Source organism: Abramis brama (genome assembly GCF_963993115.1).
Source record: "Abramis brama genome assembly, chromosome: 17".
Lineage (NCBI taxonomy): Eukaryota > Metazoa > Chordata > Actinopteri > Cypriniformes > Leuciscidae > Abramis > Abramis brama.
Window position 1 is genome coordinate 7,775,108 of NC_139979.1, and position 19,304 is coordinate 7,794,411.

At 38.4% G+C, this 19,304-nt stretch overlaps 1 protein-coding gene across 8 annotated transcripts in view; it reads left to right on the forward strand.

Moving 5' to 3' along the window:
* Positions 1-3,683: 3,683 nt before the first annotated feature.
* The window catches only part of cspg5a (chondroitin sulfate proteoglycan 5a), a 35,810-nt gene continuing 20,189 nt past the window's right edge, over positions 3,684-19,304 (forward strand). For 4 of the 8 annotated variants that reach the window (XM_084088047.1, XM_084088043.1, XM_084088045.1 and 1 more), the window contains exons 1-2: positions 3,743-4,200; positions 11,161-12,124. In XM_084088047.1, the coding sequence (XP_083944173.1) occupies positions 4,104-4,200; positions 11,161-12,124 (1,061 nt within the window). In that variant the 5' untranslated portion in view covers positions 3,743-4,103. Of the gene's footprint in view, positions 4,201-11,160; positions 12,125-19,304 lie in introns of all 8 variants that reach the window. The other 4 variants (XM_084088048.1, XM_084088044.1, XM_084088046.1 and 1 more) reach the window with 2 other exon arrangements.

Below are 19,304 nucleotides of genomic sequence, written 5' to 3' on the forward strand. Positions count from 1 at the left end.
AGCGTTAAGCGTGTTCAAAGGATTCTGATTTTCATAAGGCAGACTGAGATGGCAAATGCTAACATGGTTTGTGTAACATTAGCAGCACATTATTAGCTGTTTGATAATGTAGTCAAGCAAAAGGCTAATCATATTAATTACCATTATGTGTCTGACATTGTAGAGAGCAATAAATAGGCTAAAACACATTACCATTCTGATACATCGATTTGTAGACGACCCTATAATTCACTCTTCCACTCATCCACTCAACTTCTTCTGAAATCAGTTTCTGGTTCAAACATAAATGGCTAAATTTCTATTTGCCATTGTGTAGTGTTTACTACAGTAAAGTTGACAGAGTGGGACAGGTAGTCCGAGCTGGTGTGTTGAGGGGTGGAGGCGGGGACTAATATGCATATTCATGAACTGACTACAGGGGGACTTTAAGAAATTAACTTTTAAGAATGCATTAAATCAATTAAAAAAGGCATTAGAGACATTTATGCCTTGATAAGCATAAGAGACTTCTTTAAAAAAACATTACAAAATCTTACCGACTCCAAAATTTCGAACATTTGTGTATTTTTGCTGTATTATATCTTTTTCTTATTTTAATTATCAGGCCTACTTATAATATAATAAACGTAAAATCTATTACATTTGAAATCTAAATATTCTATCCATCTTTTTCCTACGCCTCGTGACGCTTTGCACAAATTATGTAAGTAACTTTCGTTAAATTGTAAACAATCAGTGAAATGTGTGCTCTATGAATGCAGTAATAAGGTTTTTTTTTTTTTTTTTTTTTTTTACTGGTACAATGAAGTGACATTATTCTACTCACCCTTCAACCATTGAACATTTAAAGGGAATTTAAACATGTAAAAGCTTTAACAAATTACTACAACAGACCACGAATAACCCCAAAAAACTCAGTTATTTCCGCAGCTATATTACGGACGTGTTAAATATCACTGTAGTAATATTATGTAATTGCGTTGCTTTAATAAAAAATGTTCATTATCTTGTGATAATATTTCAAAGTTCTTTCTGTCATCTTGACATATAACAAATACTGCATGTACCTGCTTTAGAAATGTTTCAGTGAACACTGCTAATAGGGATAAAAAGTGAAAAGGGGAGACAATTACATTTTAAAGTATCCGTGAAAACAAACCTGGAAATAGACGTGAGGATTTTGGGAGAAAAAGAGAGTTTCTTAGTGCATTCCAGTGAATTATCAATGGTATATATCGTAAATTAAATCAGGAGAGCAGACCACAAATGCAAAGTATATGTTGTCATTTTTCATACTGTTTCAGTGGAATACAAAAAGAGAAAAATAGTCAGGAGGAAAATAATGCAGCAACTGAATATTGCCACAGATATTCTGATGTCTGAAAATAAAACATGTAGGGAATTTCACAGCTCATTCAGTCAAACTGGCTGATAAGGATTATTTGCAGCGCCACCTTATTATTTGAAATGATTTGTTTCAGTGGAAGTTCCCCAAACCGGAAGCACCTCCCGTCATTCAAAATCAGGAAAAGGGTGGATAAATAGCCACTATTTACTCCTGAATGGAAAGGAGTAACCAGGACACCTTTTATGTTCTACAGAAGAAAGTTATATAGGTTTGAAATGACATGAAAGTGAGTAAATGATTGCAGAATTTTAATTTTTGAATGATCTGTCCTTTTAAGCATATATGCGATCAAAGGGATTTTAAGATCTAAAGCATAAATTCTGTCATGTGCATCCAAACCTTTGACTGGTAGTGTTTTATCCCAGCACCTATAAGGGAAATGTATATGGTTGTATATTTGTATTATTGTAAGAGCGCTGGTTGGAGGCCACAGTACACCAGTTCTTCGCTTCCACAGTCCCTTTGAAGCGGAGCCTGTTGGCACTTAACCCAAATCTTGCACTCTGAGAGCAGTGTGGGAACCAGTAGGGGGGGAGAGGAGGAGGCATAGAGACAGGGTTAATGAGTCTGTGGGAGAATATCAGTTCTATGGGATTTTCTTTTTTATGGTGTTGTGTGTGTATCTATATATTTTATATTTTTGTTGCTATTTAGGGCCCAAGCACCGATGGTGTGAGGACCCTCTTGGAATTGCTCTGTTTATTCTATATTAGTATTGCAAAAACTCACTACAGTAATGCCGTTCTATAACTGTTCAGTGACCAGAGGAAAATATCCTGTTTGAAATATTTATGTAGTATTACAGTATATGACCGCTGTAGGTTCAGGAAGTGCAAAAAAAAGAAAAGAAAAAGCCACCCAGTGAAACTTTCCATTGATTTTAAAGTCTTTTCCTTTATGAATGGTGTAACTGACCAAAAACTGCTATCTGAATATGTTGCCTGCTGAAATGAATTGCTTTCATGTCCATTTTAGTACAGTGGGAAGAAACTTGCAGAAGAGCTTTTTTTCATCAAAAAAACTTTGAGGATTTTTTTCTCTATACCTCAGCTTCATCAAACTTTGTGATAGCCAAGTAGGTTTAGATTAAATTCACATTGTAAAGTGAGAGGCATTATGGTTCATTTGTCCCATATGTTACTACAGGACAGTCAGTCGATTTATTGATTCTTTATGATGCTGTGAATTTTGTGATGTTCTTCCCTTTTTGCTGATAGCATTATTAGTTATTTTGCCCACCAGAAGAGAGAAATTTCAACCTTGGACAAAGTGAACGCTATTAACACACACACATAGAGGCATTGGTGAACCGCCTGTTGCTGGTCCCTTGTGTTTCTCAATGGTGCTGTGTGTAAGAATGCTGCCGACCCCCACCGACACCTCCAGCCCTCATGCATTCATCACCACAGCCGGAGGAGTGTATCTCATGCCTCCCGCCCCTCCTCTGCTTTATTGTTCCATTCTCCTCTCCTTAAACCATCAACCCGTAAACAATCTGGACCATATCACAGCCCTCAATAACACATGCATCTCCTCTGCCCTCTTATCCACTGTTAATAGATTTAAATTCATTAATGAAATCTGCAGGTTTCTGCATTTAAAAGAACACCCATGTCTAAAGCATTGGTCATATCTGTATTGGTCATACCATTTACATATGCTTATTTTAGGGAAGATGAGGTAAGATGCCCCCTTAAAATATATTAAAAGCATATAAATGTATTTATTTAAACAGTTTTTTTTTTTTTTTTTTTTTTGGCCTAGTGATATTCAAACATTTGCATAATATAAAACATTATTATTATTATTATTATGTAATTTACAGAATGTACAATTATTTCTTCTTTTTTCATATTCAACATATATTTGAATATGAAAAACTAAGCCACAAGCAATAAAATCCACATCGTTTAAAATATTTTATTTATTTATTTATTTTATTTATGGCTTAGTCTTTAATATTTTAAACAGTTCAATAATAATAATAATAATTTTTAATATATTATTATATGTAGCCTAATTTACCAAAAATATACAAAATAAACAATTATATATACATTCAACATATGTGCGAATATTTGAAAACGAAAGACTAAGCCTCAAGCAGCAAAATCAGTTCCATCCACCGATCTATAACCATCAGTGTTTCCAACTATCCAAGATAAAAACCCATTGGATGAGCAAGGCAATAATCGAGCTTACAATGGAGGGCTGTTTTTGTGTCTGTCAGTAGTTGAACATTATTGAAAGGAGTAAGAACTTGGGGAGGGGTTGGGGAGAAGAGGGGGTGGGGAGACAGTGGGAGCCGAAATCATTTTCCCTCTCATACTGTGAGAACGCGTAGAATCGCATCTCTCCAAGTGGACGCGCGTCGGTTTGGTTTCAGAACCGATTGATTCGGCCAGCGTCCGTCCGTCCGTCCGGTTCTCAGCAAGATCACCGACTTGCATTTAGTTTGTGGCAATGGGACCATAAGGGAACAAATTCCATCGCATTGAGAGAAAAAAATAGAAGTAAACAAATACGACCAGAGAAGACACCTCACAAAAGAAGTGGACATGGAGAAGCGCAGAGGAGATACGATATAACAGATCGGACGAAACACATCTAGGATTTACTTCTCGAATTGAACATATTTGGTTTCCAGGAGACTATAGAATTTTTATTCTGCTAGATTTCTTAGTTACACGCAAGCATGTACCGAAAGGAGATGAGGTTGTGTTCGAGATGCTGGAGCGTGCCGATGCTCTCTGTCCTCCTGGTTGTCTTCTTGACACCGCTGTTTGCACATGGTAAGATTTTTTGACATGCATATTAAATCAGCTGATAGTTAAGACTCAGTAGCCTTCAAACACGAGGTGGCATGACAGAACAGCATCACAAAATGAGAATGTCGGTCAGTAGTGCAGCCGCTGCTGGGTTTTGCAGCGCGCAAATCATGACTGCGAGCCGGCTGCTGCTGATGTGCCTGGACCAGCGCCGTGGAAATGTAGGTTAAATGTCGAACTGGGATATTTGGGGGTTCGTCCAAAATGCACATCATTAATTAACCCACATTAAAAGGAAGGACACCACAGAAAACATCTGCAAGTGATTTGCAGACCATTGATCTTACATAATTGCTTATAATTGCTCATTTCTTTTTCCTCCTGGCCATATTATGCAGTGGTATTCGTAGTAGTAGTAGTAGTAGTAGTGCAGAGTTACTGCGCTGTGATTACTCCACTGAGCAGCTGTTGTCACTATGGCAATGATGGAGGCGCACAAAGGCAGGATTAGAGCACCAAATAATTTATGCTCGGACAATCTCGCGCAGCAAATCACACTGTTTATCCGTGTAGTTTGATTTTACGCACAGAACAAGAATGTCTTTGTAGGTGTAATGGTCAGTCACTTGGGTTATTTAAGAGATTGTGTCGTTCAGCCAGAGAAGGATGAAGGACCAGCCCAATGGGAGCGACTTTTCGACCAGTGGTGTGTTTAAAATTCCGATAGATCACTGAGCGAGATGATCTCATTGACGCGGTTGGTGTTTATGTAAAAAAGCAGGTCTTTTCATTAAATAATATAAAGTCTAATGTATAATTCTGCAATGGTGCTTAGAAGGTCCATTGTCCATCTAGTTGGATGCTCAGTTTCTGCATTTTGTCGCCCAGCAACAGGACAGAAAAAAAAAAAAGGTTTCTTGGTGTTCTTGAATCTGTTAATAGAAATATGAATAATGAAGGACTTTATCTATAATATATGTTCTTTCTTTTATCACATTTTTCTTGACGATGCCCCAAACTGCACTAGATCAGCTGTACACCTTTGTTAAAGCTATACTGTGATGGCGGTTAGTGTGGTCAGGTAAAAATGATGTCACCGGTGGCCATGCCCTTTGTTAGCTTCATGCATGGACCTGCTTTTGATTTTAGTCGTTGATTCACTTCCTCCCTTCCATGTGAACGAGGAATTTTTAGAAATTAAAAAGCAATTTTTGTATTCTTTGTTGCCTGCTAGAAAATGGTCATTCGAGTGCCATTGGCCATCATAGACAGCCTTTTCCAATCCATTATGTCTTTATTGGTGCGGTGAAACCTTGCGGGAAAATTTGATTTGTGTCAGTAACTGATTTGATAATGTATTCACTTTCAGTATTTGCTGAATCGCCTTTTTATTGTCACAAGAGCCCACTGGACACACTTGCCATCTTCTGTGCTGAGAGACTCCGCTGCTGCTAGGGGAAAAAAAGGTGTTGGCCGCCTCATCTTGACTTGATTTTAATATGATTCTAATAAGATTTTTTTCATACATTGACACAATAGCAGTTTTATCTATATTTATGCCACCTGTTACTCTGCATCAGTCCAAAGTCATGAACACTTAAAGCAGGATTCTGATCTCAATACCCTTAAATGAGAAGGATATCAAGATACTCTGATATCCTCTGACACTGTCATCATATTTAGCAATCCCTACAAATGTAATCCACCATTCTGAATGTAGGCTACTATATTCCCAAAGGAGCCATGGCATGCAGTTTTAGTAATTTTCAATGCATGTCCAATCCAATCCTGAGTATTTCAAGGATTGCAGTTCTTTGTTCCAGGGATATGATGTCATGTACACAGCTACCTGATACAGGTTGCAGTTTAGTACACTCTTAAAAAATAAAGGTCCTTTATTGGCATTGATGGTTCCATGAAGAATCCATGGAACCTTTCAAGGGTTCTTTATAGTGGAAAAAGGATCTTCACACTAAGAAAAAAAGGTTCTTTTAAGAACGGTTCGCTGAAAGGCTCTTTGTTGAACCCAAAATGGTTCTTCTATGGAATCAGTGTGGGGATAAAACCCGTTTGGAACCTTTATTTTTAAGAGTGTATTAAGTCTTATTTTGACATAAATGTGTGGATACATTTGTGCACATGAATTGGATGGATTTGTAAGCAAAAGGGCTGTCTTTTCTCCTGGATCTGTTGCAATGGACTCGAAAACAACAGCTCACACATTTTAGATGGTTTTAGGGGAGGTTAATCAGATTTGCATTCATTCATAATCGTCTGCTGCCCAACAAAGTCAGTGCAGTCGGTTTTCAGAGTAAGGATTGATTTGTTTTAGCAATCTCTCCACCTCCTTCTTTTGAAGGCATTCATTTAGGTCTTCAATGCCTTGATTTTTTTTTTTTTTTTTTATAATTACAGGAGTGAATTATAAAGAAGTGCTGTCAATGTGGATTGCTGCCATTTTGTGTTTCATCAGAAACTGATCACCCCACTTCTAATGCATCTACCATGTGAATTCATACATGTAATGGAAACAGATCATTAGCTTATTTAATTAGCTTATCAAAGTAGAAAAATGGCAGAGAAGATATAAAAAATCAGTAGTAGTCAAAATCAAAAAATTGAGTAGTCTAAATTAAGACTTAGCACATATTTGTTTTTCTAGGTGTTTCTTTTACTTGAAATTGTTGATGTGGACATATAAATTTGTGATGATGGTTTTTCACACAGCGCATTCGAGCTCCGCCGTTGCACACTCTGCACAGCGAGGGCAAGCTGGTTCCCATGGCAACACATCCCTCCTCCATCCAACCACCTGTTGAGTACAGAAATGGAAAGATTTATGCATTGGGAGGTGGAGAGACGTCCAGTGGTAGCTGTCTGATTATGTCTCAAGGTCAAAAGATCTGACTGTTAATACCTGCGTAATTAGTAAAGTTACAATATTCCATGGAGGAATATTCACCTCCTATTTTTTGTACAGGATTGTAAGGCGTTTCACAAAAGCCTATTGGATAGAGGCAGTTTTGTGTTGACAACACAGAGTTAAATGTTTTCCCTCTACGTTTTCCACTCCATTTCATCAATTTACTCTGCATACTTCTTTATACATATTTCACATATGTACTTAATTCTTTTTAGTCTTTGTAAAGTTTTGGAGGGATACAGTGATTAAGGCTTCATTCGGTGATTGATCATCAGATAATCAATCACTTTTGACAACAACCTCTGGACGTACTGCGGGACATAGAGGTTAAGGCCAGTGTTCATCATTAACATTCCATGTCTCTATTGTCACAGATCAGTCACACTGATGTTTTATTTACAAATTCATTAGCTTGGTCTGCTGTTTAAGGGGCCGTTACAGGACAAACCGTGTTTTGTTGGAATGAAAACGCGAACTTTTGAAAACGGGTTTCAAAGTACAAGTATTTGAACATGATTATGATCACGATAACGTTATCATCTCCATATAAACTTCAAAAACACGAATTTGTGAAAACGGTGATGTAATGTGCATGCGTATTACTTGTTTAGTCTATAGGCGCGTGCAGTTTCTTTAAAAAGTGACATTGCCAACTATTGGCCTGGCATGTATAAAACAGCGTTTTTAGGCGTTTTCGCAGATCTGTGTGAACAGGAATCGTTTTGACAACGTCTGTGTGCAAAACTGTTAAACTGTTCAAAACGCAAAGGAAAAACTTTCCATTTTTTCCAACTTTACCAGCAAATCTGGTAAATCATGTTAGTAACATGAAATCATGCTTACATAGCCTTGGTGAACATTAGAAACTTCTTAATACACATTCCGAATCTTATTGTAAATGTTTCATGTTATACCAAAGAAACCTTCTTTTTTTCCCCAAATTTTAATAGTTAATATCCAGGCCCCTCCTTCCAACCACTCTTTTCATGATCCAATCAATTCATGATGGATAAAACTAGATTTTTTTTCTCTTTGAATATCTTGTCTTGCTCGTATGGAAGTTATATTGGTTGTAAACTGCAATAAAAGTCAACATTTAATGCTGACCTCAAAGAAATCACAATGTTACACTAGACCCATAGATGACAGAAAAACGTTAAATGAAGCTGTTGGGTCCATGGCTTCTGAGATGTACCTCCCACAGTTCTTGCTCAGGCAGTCTGCCATCAGAAACCCATCTGAGGTACAGACGAACTGTCGGGGCTCTTCGCTGTCCTCCCTTCACTGTCTGCAGTGCTGCACAAACAAAGAGCTTGGCATCTCTCCAAAGTCATGCAACCAAGACCCGTGGCCATCATTCCTCCGAACCTGGCCACCAAACAACAAGCGCCAAACCCCAAATACCTCCTCCCCTTTGGGCTGCATTGGGGTGCCTGAGAGAAAAGGGGGTAACTCAGTATTATGTAACAAGATTTGACCATCTGAGAGAAAAAGGGAAACACAAGGACCCTTTTGTGTCCGCTTTGCCTGGGGCCCCCAGTTCCTCGCTTCTGTAGTGCATCCCGTCTGGGAGACGCATTATGGCAGGAGATCTTTGATAATGCCGTGGCTGTAAAGATCTGACCCAAATCTGGCTATTTAACCCACACAATCTGCAAAACCAGCATTCCAGCAAGTGTCAAACGTTTTTTTTTTTTTTACGAAACAAATAGCCTTGACTGACTGACTGACTTGGCGTATTCTGCTAGAAGAAAAGGAGATGCATGAAAGTGAATGTGAAAATCCTGCTCCTTATTAGGTTACCGGCAAGTATCCATGACACGTCTGCTAACGGTTGAAGGTGCATTAACTGTTCGCACTTATTAAATTCAGACCTTCCACACCAGAGTTTGGTTTTCTATCTCTAGTTTAATCACTGGCTGCTCTCTACATGAGACACACTGGAACACCATAATACGGTTTAGCAGATACACTAAAATGCAAATATGATTATGCTACTCAAATGAGAGCTTTATTACTTGGCATTGGACATGTTAATGGTCCAAAACACTTTAAATGTGGAGATCATGAGTTTTAACCACACATCTGGTTTCTATCTAGTCAGACTGATGATGTCTTCCTGTATTAGTCATCATATTTAAAACTATATTTGTCTTAAAATAAACATAGGATTATTTTTTTGTGTATCAGAAGCTAAAGATATTTATCCACAGAGAGCTTTGATATTTGTACCTTTAGTCATTCACACAAATTTTTAGGACTGACTGTGCACAATGTTATTTTGCACTTTCACCATTCAAAAGTTTGGCATCAGAAAGATTTTAAAAATTTTAAATGCAGCCTTGGTGAAGAGATTCACCGAGATTTCACGTTTCTTTTCTGCTCAATCTACAGAAAAAATAGACAAAGTTAAAGTGTTTGTGCTGCTTGTTTGGAGTCAAAGTTGCTGATGTCTTGAAAACAGCACTTGATGACCTCCTCACCCACTTTGTTTTGTTGTGTGTGGTGTTTATGCTTCAATGACTGATTTGACATCTGTGTTTGAAAGACATGTTAATCCTGCACGAATACAGAGATCGAAATGCTCATTTCTAGATTCGCTAATGTCTAATGTTACCACAAAGGAGTTGTATCTGATTCATCTCCGTCAGATTTGTCACATAAATACTACATTAGTGATTCACACTCTCTAATAAAATCCAGACCAAGCACATCTGGCCATTTTTGGGAACCTTTTACTGAGGGAACATCTCTGTGCCAAAGATCTTAGTCTCCACTGTCACGTTATGTCTCCGACTATATCCTACTCAGTTTAGTTCTTCACGTGTTTAAAAAAACACAGATGTTCTTGGAACAAAAATGCCCGGGCAATACAGAAGTTATAAACTCATCAATAGAGTGGTCAGATAATAGCACTGGAAAATCAATGCAAAACAGTCATCTCTGGAAACAACGGTCTTCAAGAAAGAGAGACTGTCATGCAAGTTTGCTTAGACTTTTGCTCTGTGCGACAGGAAAGCAGGATCACAAATCCACTGCTATCAAGCACACTGTTGACTGAGTCCATATACTTGTTCACAAAAAATGTCATTGCCATTCCAGAAATGCACACAATTTCCTGTGTAGTGGAAGCCGCAACACACATTTTTGAGCTTTCAATACACAAGTATCTTTGTTCGTGTTCAACTTCTATAGAAGTGTTTTACAAATTCATTGTGAGAATCCATGCTTGTAGTGTTTTTGTTCATATTGTGAAAGATTTGTTTGATTTTTTTTCATGGAAAGAAATGTAAACTTTCATATCTGCAAAAAATGACTACTTGTTTCCAGTAAAAATATGTGAAAATCCTCACACTAAGATACATTTACTTTAGAAGCAACACTGTACAAGATATTTAGACTTGTTTTAATTGATTGTATTTTGAATACAAGTATATTTGGTTTTCCTCTAGTTTTTAACTTGCCTATATTTAAAGTAAAACAAGTTCGACAAATTATCTGCACGCATATATATAAATATATATATGAAAAAACTTTTATTTCTTTATTACAAAGCCCTGTTATTTTTCAAACACCTGCCATATACTGACATTTTTCACAATCCGGTTAACTCGATGGATAAAATCTAGCCTCTCTTTACTTTTTTTTCCCTCTCATTGAATATCCTATTCACATTATGGCTGTAAAATTGATTATGAACACTCTGTTAACTTTAATGAAATTGTGTTGTTGGATTAGACCTGATAGATAGATGACAAAATAATTTATGGGCTTTTCTGGTGGTCAAAGATGCTGTTTCTTTTTAGTTAATTGTTACTCCGCTTGGAGCCCCTATGATTCAAGTCTCGACCCCTAATCCCTAATCCTGCCTTTGAGAACCATGTACATTAGTAAAATAATTACAGCTAATCTCAAGGCTTGCTAAAGAAGCTTTTTAAGAGATATTGGGAGACCTACCACTGAGAAGGAAATAAGGAAAGAGTTAAATACAAGTGGCTTTATTGTTTAGATGAATGTAAGGTTTTTCATTCCTCCTAACCTTAATCTGCTCTTTTCAACAGGTAACTCTGTGGTGGGAAATGAAACTGAGGCTGATAGTGCTGTTAATGTGACCACCTTGTCGACCAAGGGTGAGGAGAAGATAGAGGAGGTGTCACAGTTCACCAGCTTGCCCAGCACCTCAGACCTGACTCCCACCGGACGAAAGCTCAGAGATGAAGATGTAGGCAGTGGCATGCAGAATGAAGTCTTCTCGCCAACTCCAGGAACTCCAACTTCCAGTGAGGGTGCCACAACCACTTTGGCAAGTCCAGACATCAGCCCCGACTCTGCTGAGATCGAATACTTGCTTCCCCATGAGCCTGTTAATACCTTGGAGGAAGAGGAACAGGAAGTGGAAGAGGAAGTGAGGCAGCAAGTGCCTACACAACCACCCTGGCAGGATGCTAAAGTAGACATGAAGACCACTGTGTTTGACCTTGACCTTGACCTTGAGACATCTCCCATGACCCCGTCCCCAACTCATCCATCCTCCCCATCTGACGTCACTGTAGATTTCTTCGACTCTAGCTCCCACCGCAAGAACCTAGACCCATCGTCTCTGTCACCGCACGAGCTTCAGGGCCGTGACCCCACCTCCTGGGCCATGCCTGACAACTACGACTACATGACGCCCGATGACAATAGTATGACTCCCAGCATCGACGATGTGACTCCCACTATCGACGATTACCCCAACAGCAGCACTTCTGAGTCTTACGATGATGACTACTCCACTACCCCTCCTTCCAAACGCTTTCCTCCTCAATTGCCCCCCAACCCTGGTTTCATGTTTCCCAAAGGAGCCACTGTGGAAGAAGAACCCCGTGCTCCCCCTGGTGTGATCGACTCAGTTAATGGCTCAGACTGTCGGCAGGGCTTTGTCCGCACCAATGGAACCTGCAAGTCCCCATGTGATCTGCAGCCCAACTACTGCTTCAATGGGGGCCAGTGCTACGTCCTGGAAGGAACTCAAATGCTCTGCAGGTAAGCGTTTAGAAGAACCAGGTTATTCACTAAGACAAGAATCGCAATTCATTTTGCTCATACTTATCGTTTGGTTTGTTTAGGACAGGTGTGCTATTACTTTTCTAGGTGATTAGACTTGCAATTTTCGCTTGGTGGATGTTGAGACAGGTAACAAAATCCAATAGGCTTACATCAAAGGTGTGACCATATCTAGCGACCAGAGTACTTGAGGGTCGGCTCTTCTGACTTGGGCCAGTAAGAAAACACTTAGCAATCATCCAAAACACCCTAGCAACTTCACAGCAAACATTCAGAGCACCTTAGCAACATGGCGGTTTGCCATTCAGAATTGAATTGAGATTGTCTTTTAAATTCCAATTAAAATCCTGACTTAATGAATGGGATACAGAATTGGAATGTAATTGGAATTGGAAAGAAATTCAACTAGTTTTTTAACTACTACGCACCTGACTTAGGTTGAACCGAGTGTCCCCAACACCTGAAAATATTATACTCAGTTGAGTTTACCTCTGACCGCTCGTGAATAGTGTAGCTATTCTGACCACATAAAATGCCTAAGAATTATAGTTACCTGACCGCAATCTAACCCCGTCTAAGAGTCTCACAAAGAGTCGAACGACGTCTCGTTCCGTTCGAACACTATCACTTGGGAATAAGGTCTCTAGTGTTCTTAACCGGCTCCACACTATCACTTGGGAATAGGAGTAAGATCTCTAGTGTTTCGTTAGCTGACTTGTTCCACTAACTAACTTGCTGCGCAGCAATAATAACCAACGGATTTCAGACAATGCCTTTGAATATGCTTTAATCACGTCCGGAGGATCTCAGACAAATCTCAGAGAGAATCCCACCAGCAAAAAGCATACAACAGTTTTTATAGAATAGGAGCATGGGGAAAATCATATGATACATTTACATAATTTCTCCACAATTTGATTGGTTCTTCATAGGCAAACCCTTCTGTTACTAGGTAGAAGCAAACTCTGTTTTCTTGATTACTTCATTGTTAATCACAAGTTTTCAAACCTAGACATCTGTCTAGTTTCATTTCTCCTATTTGTTGTATATACACTCACACACTCAAAGTCACAAGTTTTCGACCAAAGGGTTTGGAAACATTTAAGATTCAAAAGCATATGAATGTAGTTCCTGCAAGAAAATGAAAGAAATGTTAGTTATGATTAATTAAAAAATTCATCACAGGATCCATTCTGAATTTTGCACATCCCTGCTTAGCAACCACATAGAAATGCCTTGGCAACCGCCCACAACGCCCTAGTTTATGCATGAGCAAACACCCCTGGTATTTTCTTTGGACAAATCTAATATTTCTAAATTGGAATGAAATGTAGGGAACCTCTCAAGAAGATTTGCCTTTCCTCATGGCACATATGGTCACAAGGGGAACTAAGGACTTGCACAAGGACAGGCTGAGTGCTGCAGAGCAGAAAGCACCACATGTTTTCCCAGATTCTTTATGAGGAAAGTTTATTAGGAAACTTCCCTCTCGCTGCCAGATTATTTTGAGCACAACTGTTTTTGCCCAAACATGTGACCAAACATGAAACATGCACAACAGTCTAGACTCTAGACTCAAGTTTATGTTTGTTTTCATGTGTCGTGCATTATGCCTAAAATCCTCTTTTACTAGAAAAGTCATTTTTAAAAGTCCTATTTTAAAGAATAACAATAACAGCGGGTTCATTAACTTCACTATCACTGCAAATACATTTACCATGCAAGCAAACACTATAAAGAGTAACCTGTAACCACTATAAAGAGGTCATCGTGAGGATTATGTTTAAGCTGAAAATAAGTATGAGGAGATATGAAATTCAGCTTGTTCACGGGTAGATTAGGTCAAAATGGGGGCAGGATGCTTGAGAGCTGAGCTCACTGCTTCCTGAAAAGCAACTACCATATTTTCTTTACATAAAAGTCACATATTAATGATATTTTTGGGGTTTCGGGAGGGTAGATCTTGGGTAGATTATGCTATCATGGGTTCAGGTGATATCAGTACTGCATTATTGTGAAATTAACCGTCATTCTCCCTCCACAACTCTTCCAGACACACACCGGTTGTAATTCACATTGTGATTAAGATCTAAGACAATCCCCTTGCCAGCCAGTGACTATTAACAACCTTTTCATAGTCATAAATCTCTTCTTCCTCCCTCTTTTTGGATTTGTGCAATGACCCTGACCGTATCCACAACCTTTGTCAGTCCAGAGGTCATGGTTAGCAGTAAATTTCAGATTTAATCACATTTATTCTTATGAATTTAATTCCTAACTGAACGTTTTATTGCTCAGAGATTGCTCTTTCATAGCTCATGAGATTTGTCAGGTACGCTTCATATAAGAATTTTGTCTCTGATGTTTCTCCTAAGACATTGCTTGAATTTAGGATGATTTCCATGCAGTTTGCAATAAATATAGAGCTAGAATAAATAGATCATTTGATTTTGGAAGAATGTGAGAAATGTTTGAGCAAATATTGAAATCTCTGGTTTTTGTTTGATGATTGAGCACAGTTTGAGAGTTTGTTGAGATCTCTTCGAGGAGACATACAGTATGTGAGATTACTGGGGTCTTTTTCTCAGGAGAAAACTCTAAGCAGGAGACTTAGACCTTCATATGTTCTGTTTAATCTCTTTTTTTCTAGGGGACCAAACAGTTGCCTGTCTGCCAGTTGTGCTGGATTAAAATTCTAATTAAAAAATTTTTTTTCTCCCTTTTCCCCTCTAAATAATACCGTAGTAACATAATATGAGCAGTTCGTGCTCATATCAAATGATCTTGCTGAAAACTTACTCCCAGTTACATCTCTCACCTAGTCATCATCATAATTACCAGTGTAATTTATTACATTTCTCACTCCGAATAAGAGCATCTGCTAAATGGAATCAGATGTGATTTTTTTCTTCTGAGCCTGTCTCTGAGTTCCTCATCATGCTCATGTACTTGCATTGTAAACAGACGCCCCCCCCCCCCCGCCTCTTTGGGGCCGGTTACCCTCACTGTCTCCCCAAAACAAGCCTAGTCAAAGTGGGTCAGTGTGGGCAGCTGTGTCCCATGTTGGCTTTGTTTATATGAGGCTCGCATGAACACTGATTTATTCACCACTGCAATCTTATTAGAGTATGAATGTTAATGGCTCAGACATCTTTTCAGAGCACCGTCCTTCCCCCTCCCCTGCGCACGTGCCTCTCTTTTAGTGATCTATCGAGAGCTTTCTGTATGTGTGGACAAATGACAGATGTGCCTTCATTTCAGTTAAAAAAACATGTTTTTGACCGTGATTCTAGTCAGTGAAAGTTAATGTTAACATCCAAGAGGACTTCAATAGACCAAACACCTCAAATGCAAATAGGACGAACACCTCAAATGCAACTTTTTTTGTAAAATATACAACAATATTAATCTCCGAAATTCCTTCACGAGAGCACCACGGCACATGCGTGATGTGTTGACGTGAGAGTAGATGTTTTTGCATGAACATGCATTAGAGATTCATATTTTGTAAATAAAGTGGTAAATTATGTTTTTTGCACAAACAAAACACTCACGTTGCTTCATAACATGGAGTACTTTTATGATGTCTTTACTACCTTTCTGGGCCTTAAAAGTGGTAGTTGCGAGAGGGACCAATAGAGGGACCGAAAGCTCTCAGATTTAATTATAAAGACCTTCATTTGTGTTTCGAAGACAAACGAATGTCTACGAGTTTGAAACTACACGAGGATGAGTAATTAATGGAAGAATTTTTATTTTGAGGTGAACTAACCCTTTAAATTGTATAATTTGTTAATTTAGATTATGAAGATCTGCAAGCGCTTCATTTTCTTGATAGATAGAGTGTTGTTGTGACAGACACAGTTGGACCTGATTAATGATTGGTCTAATCCAGTCCTGATCCTTCTCAGTCACTGGGTTATTACCATTGGCGGTCTCCTAGTAAAAGCGTTCTCCATCTGGGGATCACCCTTATACCACCCCAGGGATCCGGCAGGGGATCAAGTGGCCTGCAGCCTCTCAAAGCTGAATATTGCAAACCTTTGTAACCCTGGTAATTTGGGGTTTTTATTCAGCAATCGAGGAGTGATGATTGTGACAGCAGTGCTAAACCACATGTTTAGAGTTAATGAAGGGTTGCCGCTCATGGTGTGGCTGTGTTTACTATGACAAGCTGTACTGACACTTAATTAAGCGATAGTTGAGCGCCAAGTTTTAGTAGATCTTCCTAAAGACAATTTTACATGGTCATCGCAAGTTCTCAGTTCATTTTTAATGGAAGATAGGTGGCAAAAATCTTGTCCCCTATCAGTGTACTCAGTGAAATAACTTTTAGTGTAAGACCTGGGCTCATTGTTTGTCATTTTAGTAAGAATGCATCTGCTAAAAATATTGTTAGCACTACCAGTGCAGTGAGCATGCAGATGATTCCTAACTACTTTGCCCTCTTTTTGCATATTAAGGAAGTTATACATTAGAGACAAGCTGAATATGAATATTTAAGATGCATTTTGAGGCTGTGTCAAGTCAAGTTAAATGTATTTATAGTGCTTTTCACAATACACATTGTTTTAAATCATGGTGTTAATATTTATAATAACATTAGCTTCATGCATTATAGTCACATTTAGCAGATTGGAGCTGGGCGATAATATAGCCTAGTTTACATTTTGCGACAATACAAGCAATCAAGCAGTTGAGATATGCTATATACTGTAGTATATGCAATTAAAGTTGGACATACTTATATCCAACTTTGTATAAAGAGCTGGGCAATAATATAGTTACAGTTAGTTGAGTTTTGCTGTATATATCGCTGTTTGCAAATTTATAATAGAGCTGTGCAATACAATTGTTTAGATTTTCTATATGTACACAGCTGAGATTTTCTATGTAGAATATTGCTTTACAAAAATACTATATGTATGCAGGTAAAGTAGGATGTACTACGTATACAACTTTTAATATATCGCTGAGCAATAATATAGTTTACAAAGATTGAGCAGTTGAGATTTGCTATATAGTACACACTGCTTACCATGTTGTATTTGGTTATTATACTTCTAGTAGTTGTATAATTTGTTATTAATTTGTTAGTTATAAAATAATTAATTATCTGGTTGTTATCTGTGGAAAATATGTGAATTGGATTACTAGACCTGCCTGTCTTAAATTTACAGTGGTCTTGCAAATATTGTTTGCATGACTAAAGATGACTTTCAGTGGATTTGTAGCATTTTATGACATGTAAATTATGGTGTGTAATCACACGTATGCATATTTTTGAGAACAGAAAATTATTACAATAATCAAAACTATCTGTATATATGTTGTTCTTGAAAGAGGAAGAGATAACAGAGCAGAGAAAGAAAGAGAAATGGAGGGGAACAGAAGGGAGGTTTGGTCTTAAGAGAGATATTAGTGATGGAATGACATGTCATCACTACATCTGTTTCAACTACTGCCTGCTACTGCTCAGCTGGGGCTGTTTGGCATCCATCCATCTCAACACTCCATGTAACACACACACATGTGCACACAAACACAGTCTTAGCTGCACCATCTGTCCACACGACAGCTTCGTAAACTGCCCATATTTATACACAGAGATTAACCGCACAAATTCAACCCTCATCTAGTTTAGACCAACATTTCTAGGTGCACTAGCATAGTCATGATGGTAACAAATGGTCTTTTAAAATTATGCAGGATAATCAGCAAAATTTTGCTTGGTTAAATGGATGGTTCCCCTAAAAATGTTATTATTTACTCCCCCTCGTTTTGTTCCAAACCTGTATGACTTACTTTTCTTCTGTCCAAGCAACATTGGAGCCCATTATTTTAAAAAAAGATATATCTTTCAAAGTATATTCTTTTGTGCTCCACAGATGAAAGAAAGTCACAACATGAGGGTGATTTAATGGTATTGCAGGCAATTTGTTTTATAAACACTTTTTGCTACACTGGTTGAAACTGTTCTTATCCTGATAGAAATCAATAATAGAAGTGGTCTGTGCATAGCTTCTGTGGAAGTCTCAGGACCAAAACATTTTCATGTTCACAAAATATTTTTTTTGGTCCTGATAGGATGTCCTACCTGCCTGTCAACATATGCATTTCCATACCTCTGCGCACCTGCTCGCGCAGACATCACGCAACATCATTGTGTTGTGTAGACAGTCACCTGGCGCTGTAAACAAATAGCAGTCATCTTTTACAGTTCCTCGTGAACCAAAACTACGAGCTAATGCCGCGTTCACACCATGTTGTAACCGTAATTACGTGATGACAACCCGTGACGCTCTACCCGGAGCTGTTTATGTCCTTTGAGACATGAAGTAAATTAACGGCGTCTCGTGACACTTTGTAGACTCTGCTGTGTGCGTTTCAACACTATCTCACGACCAATTCGTACAAATTCGTACGAGTGAGTAAAAGGTGGCTAATTCGTACGAATTTCTATGACCTCACTAGTATGAATTTCTACATGTCTAAACCCCAGGTTTAGGGGTGGGATCAGGGGTAGGTAATACGTATGAATTCATACGAATTGGGCAACTCGTAAAATATGTGCGATTTAGCAAAAATCTTTCGAATTTGTACGAGTGAGGTTGTATGAATTTGTACGAATTAGCCACCTCGTAAAATACGTACGAATTGCTGTGAGATCCTGTTGCGCTTTGGAGAGCGTTCTGAAGGAAGGGTGGGATCTCATGCTTTCAAAGCTAGTTTACATTTTTGGTTGAACTATCACTTCACCTATTTAAGGAGCCTGGTGGCTTGTGTTTTGTAGTCTAACGCACAAACTCACTCAGCCTGTCAGTTACAGTTCTATCGGATTTTCTTGGAACTTCACAGAATGTATCTAACCATCTGATTTCATTTCACATAATAATATTAAAATTGTGTAAACGGGTTCATTGATGTAGGCTCTATTTGGGACGACAGCTTACACAGGATGAATATGACTGATTGCATAACAGTTTTGACTACTGACGCAATCAGAAGGTTGTGCAGTTATAAACATGGGTGAGAGAGACAGTAGATGAGGGAAGGAGATAGATAAGAACATAATGCACGAAAGTAATAAAAGATCTTGACTAAAAGCCCTGAAAAGAGGGTTGGGTTGGAAAACAGGCAAGAGAATGGGTATAGAATG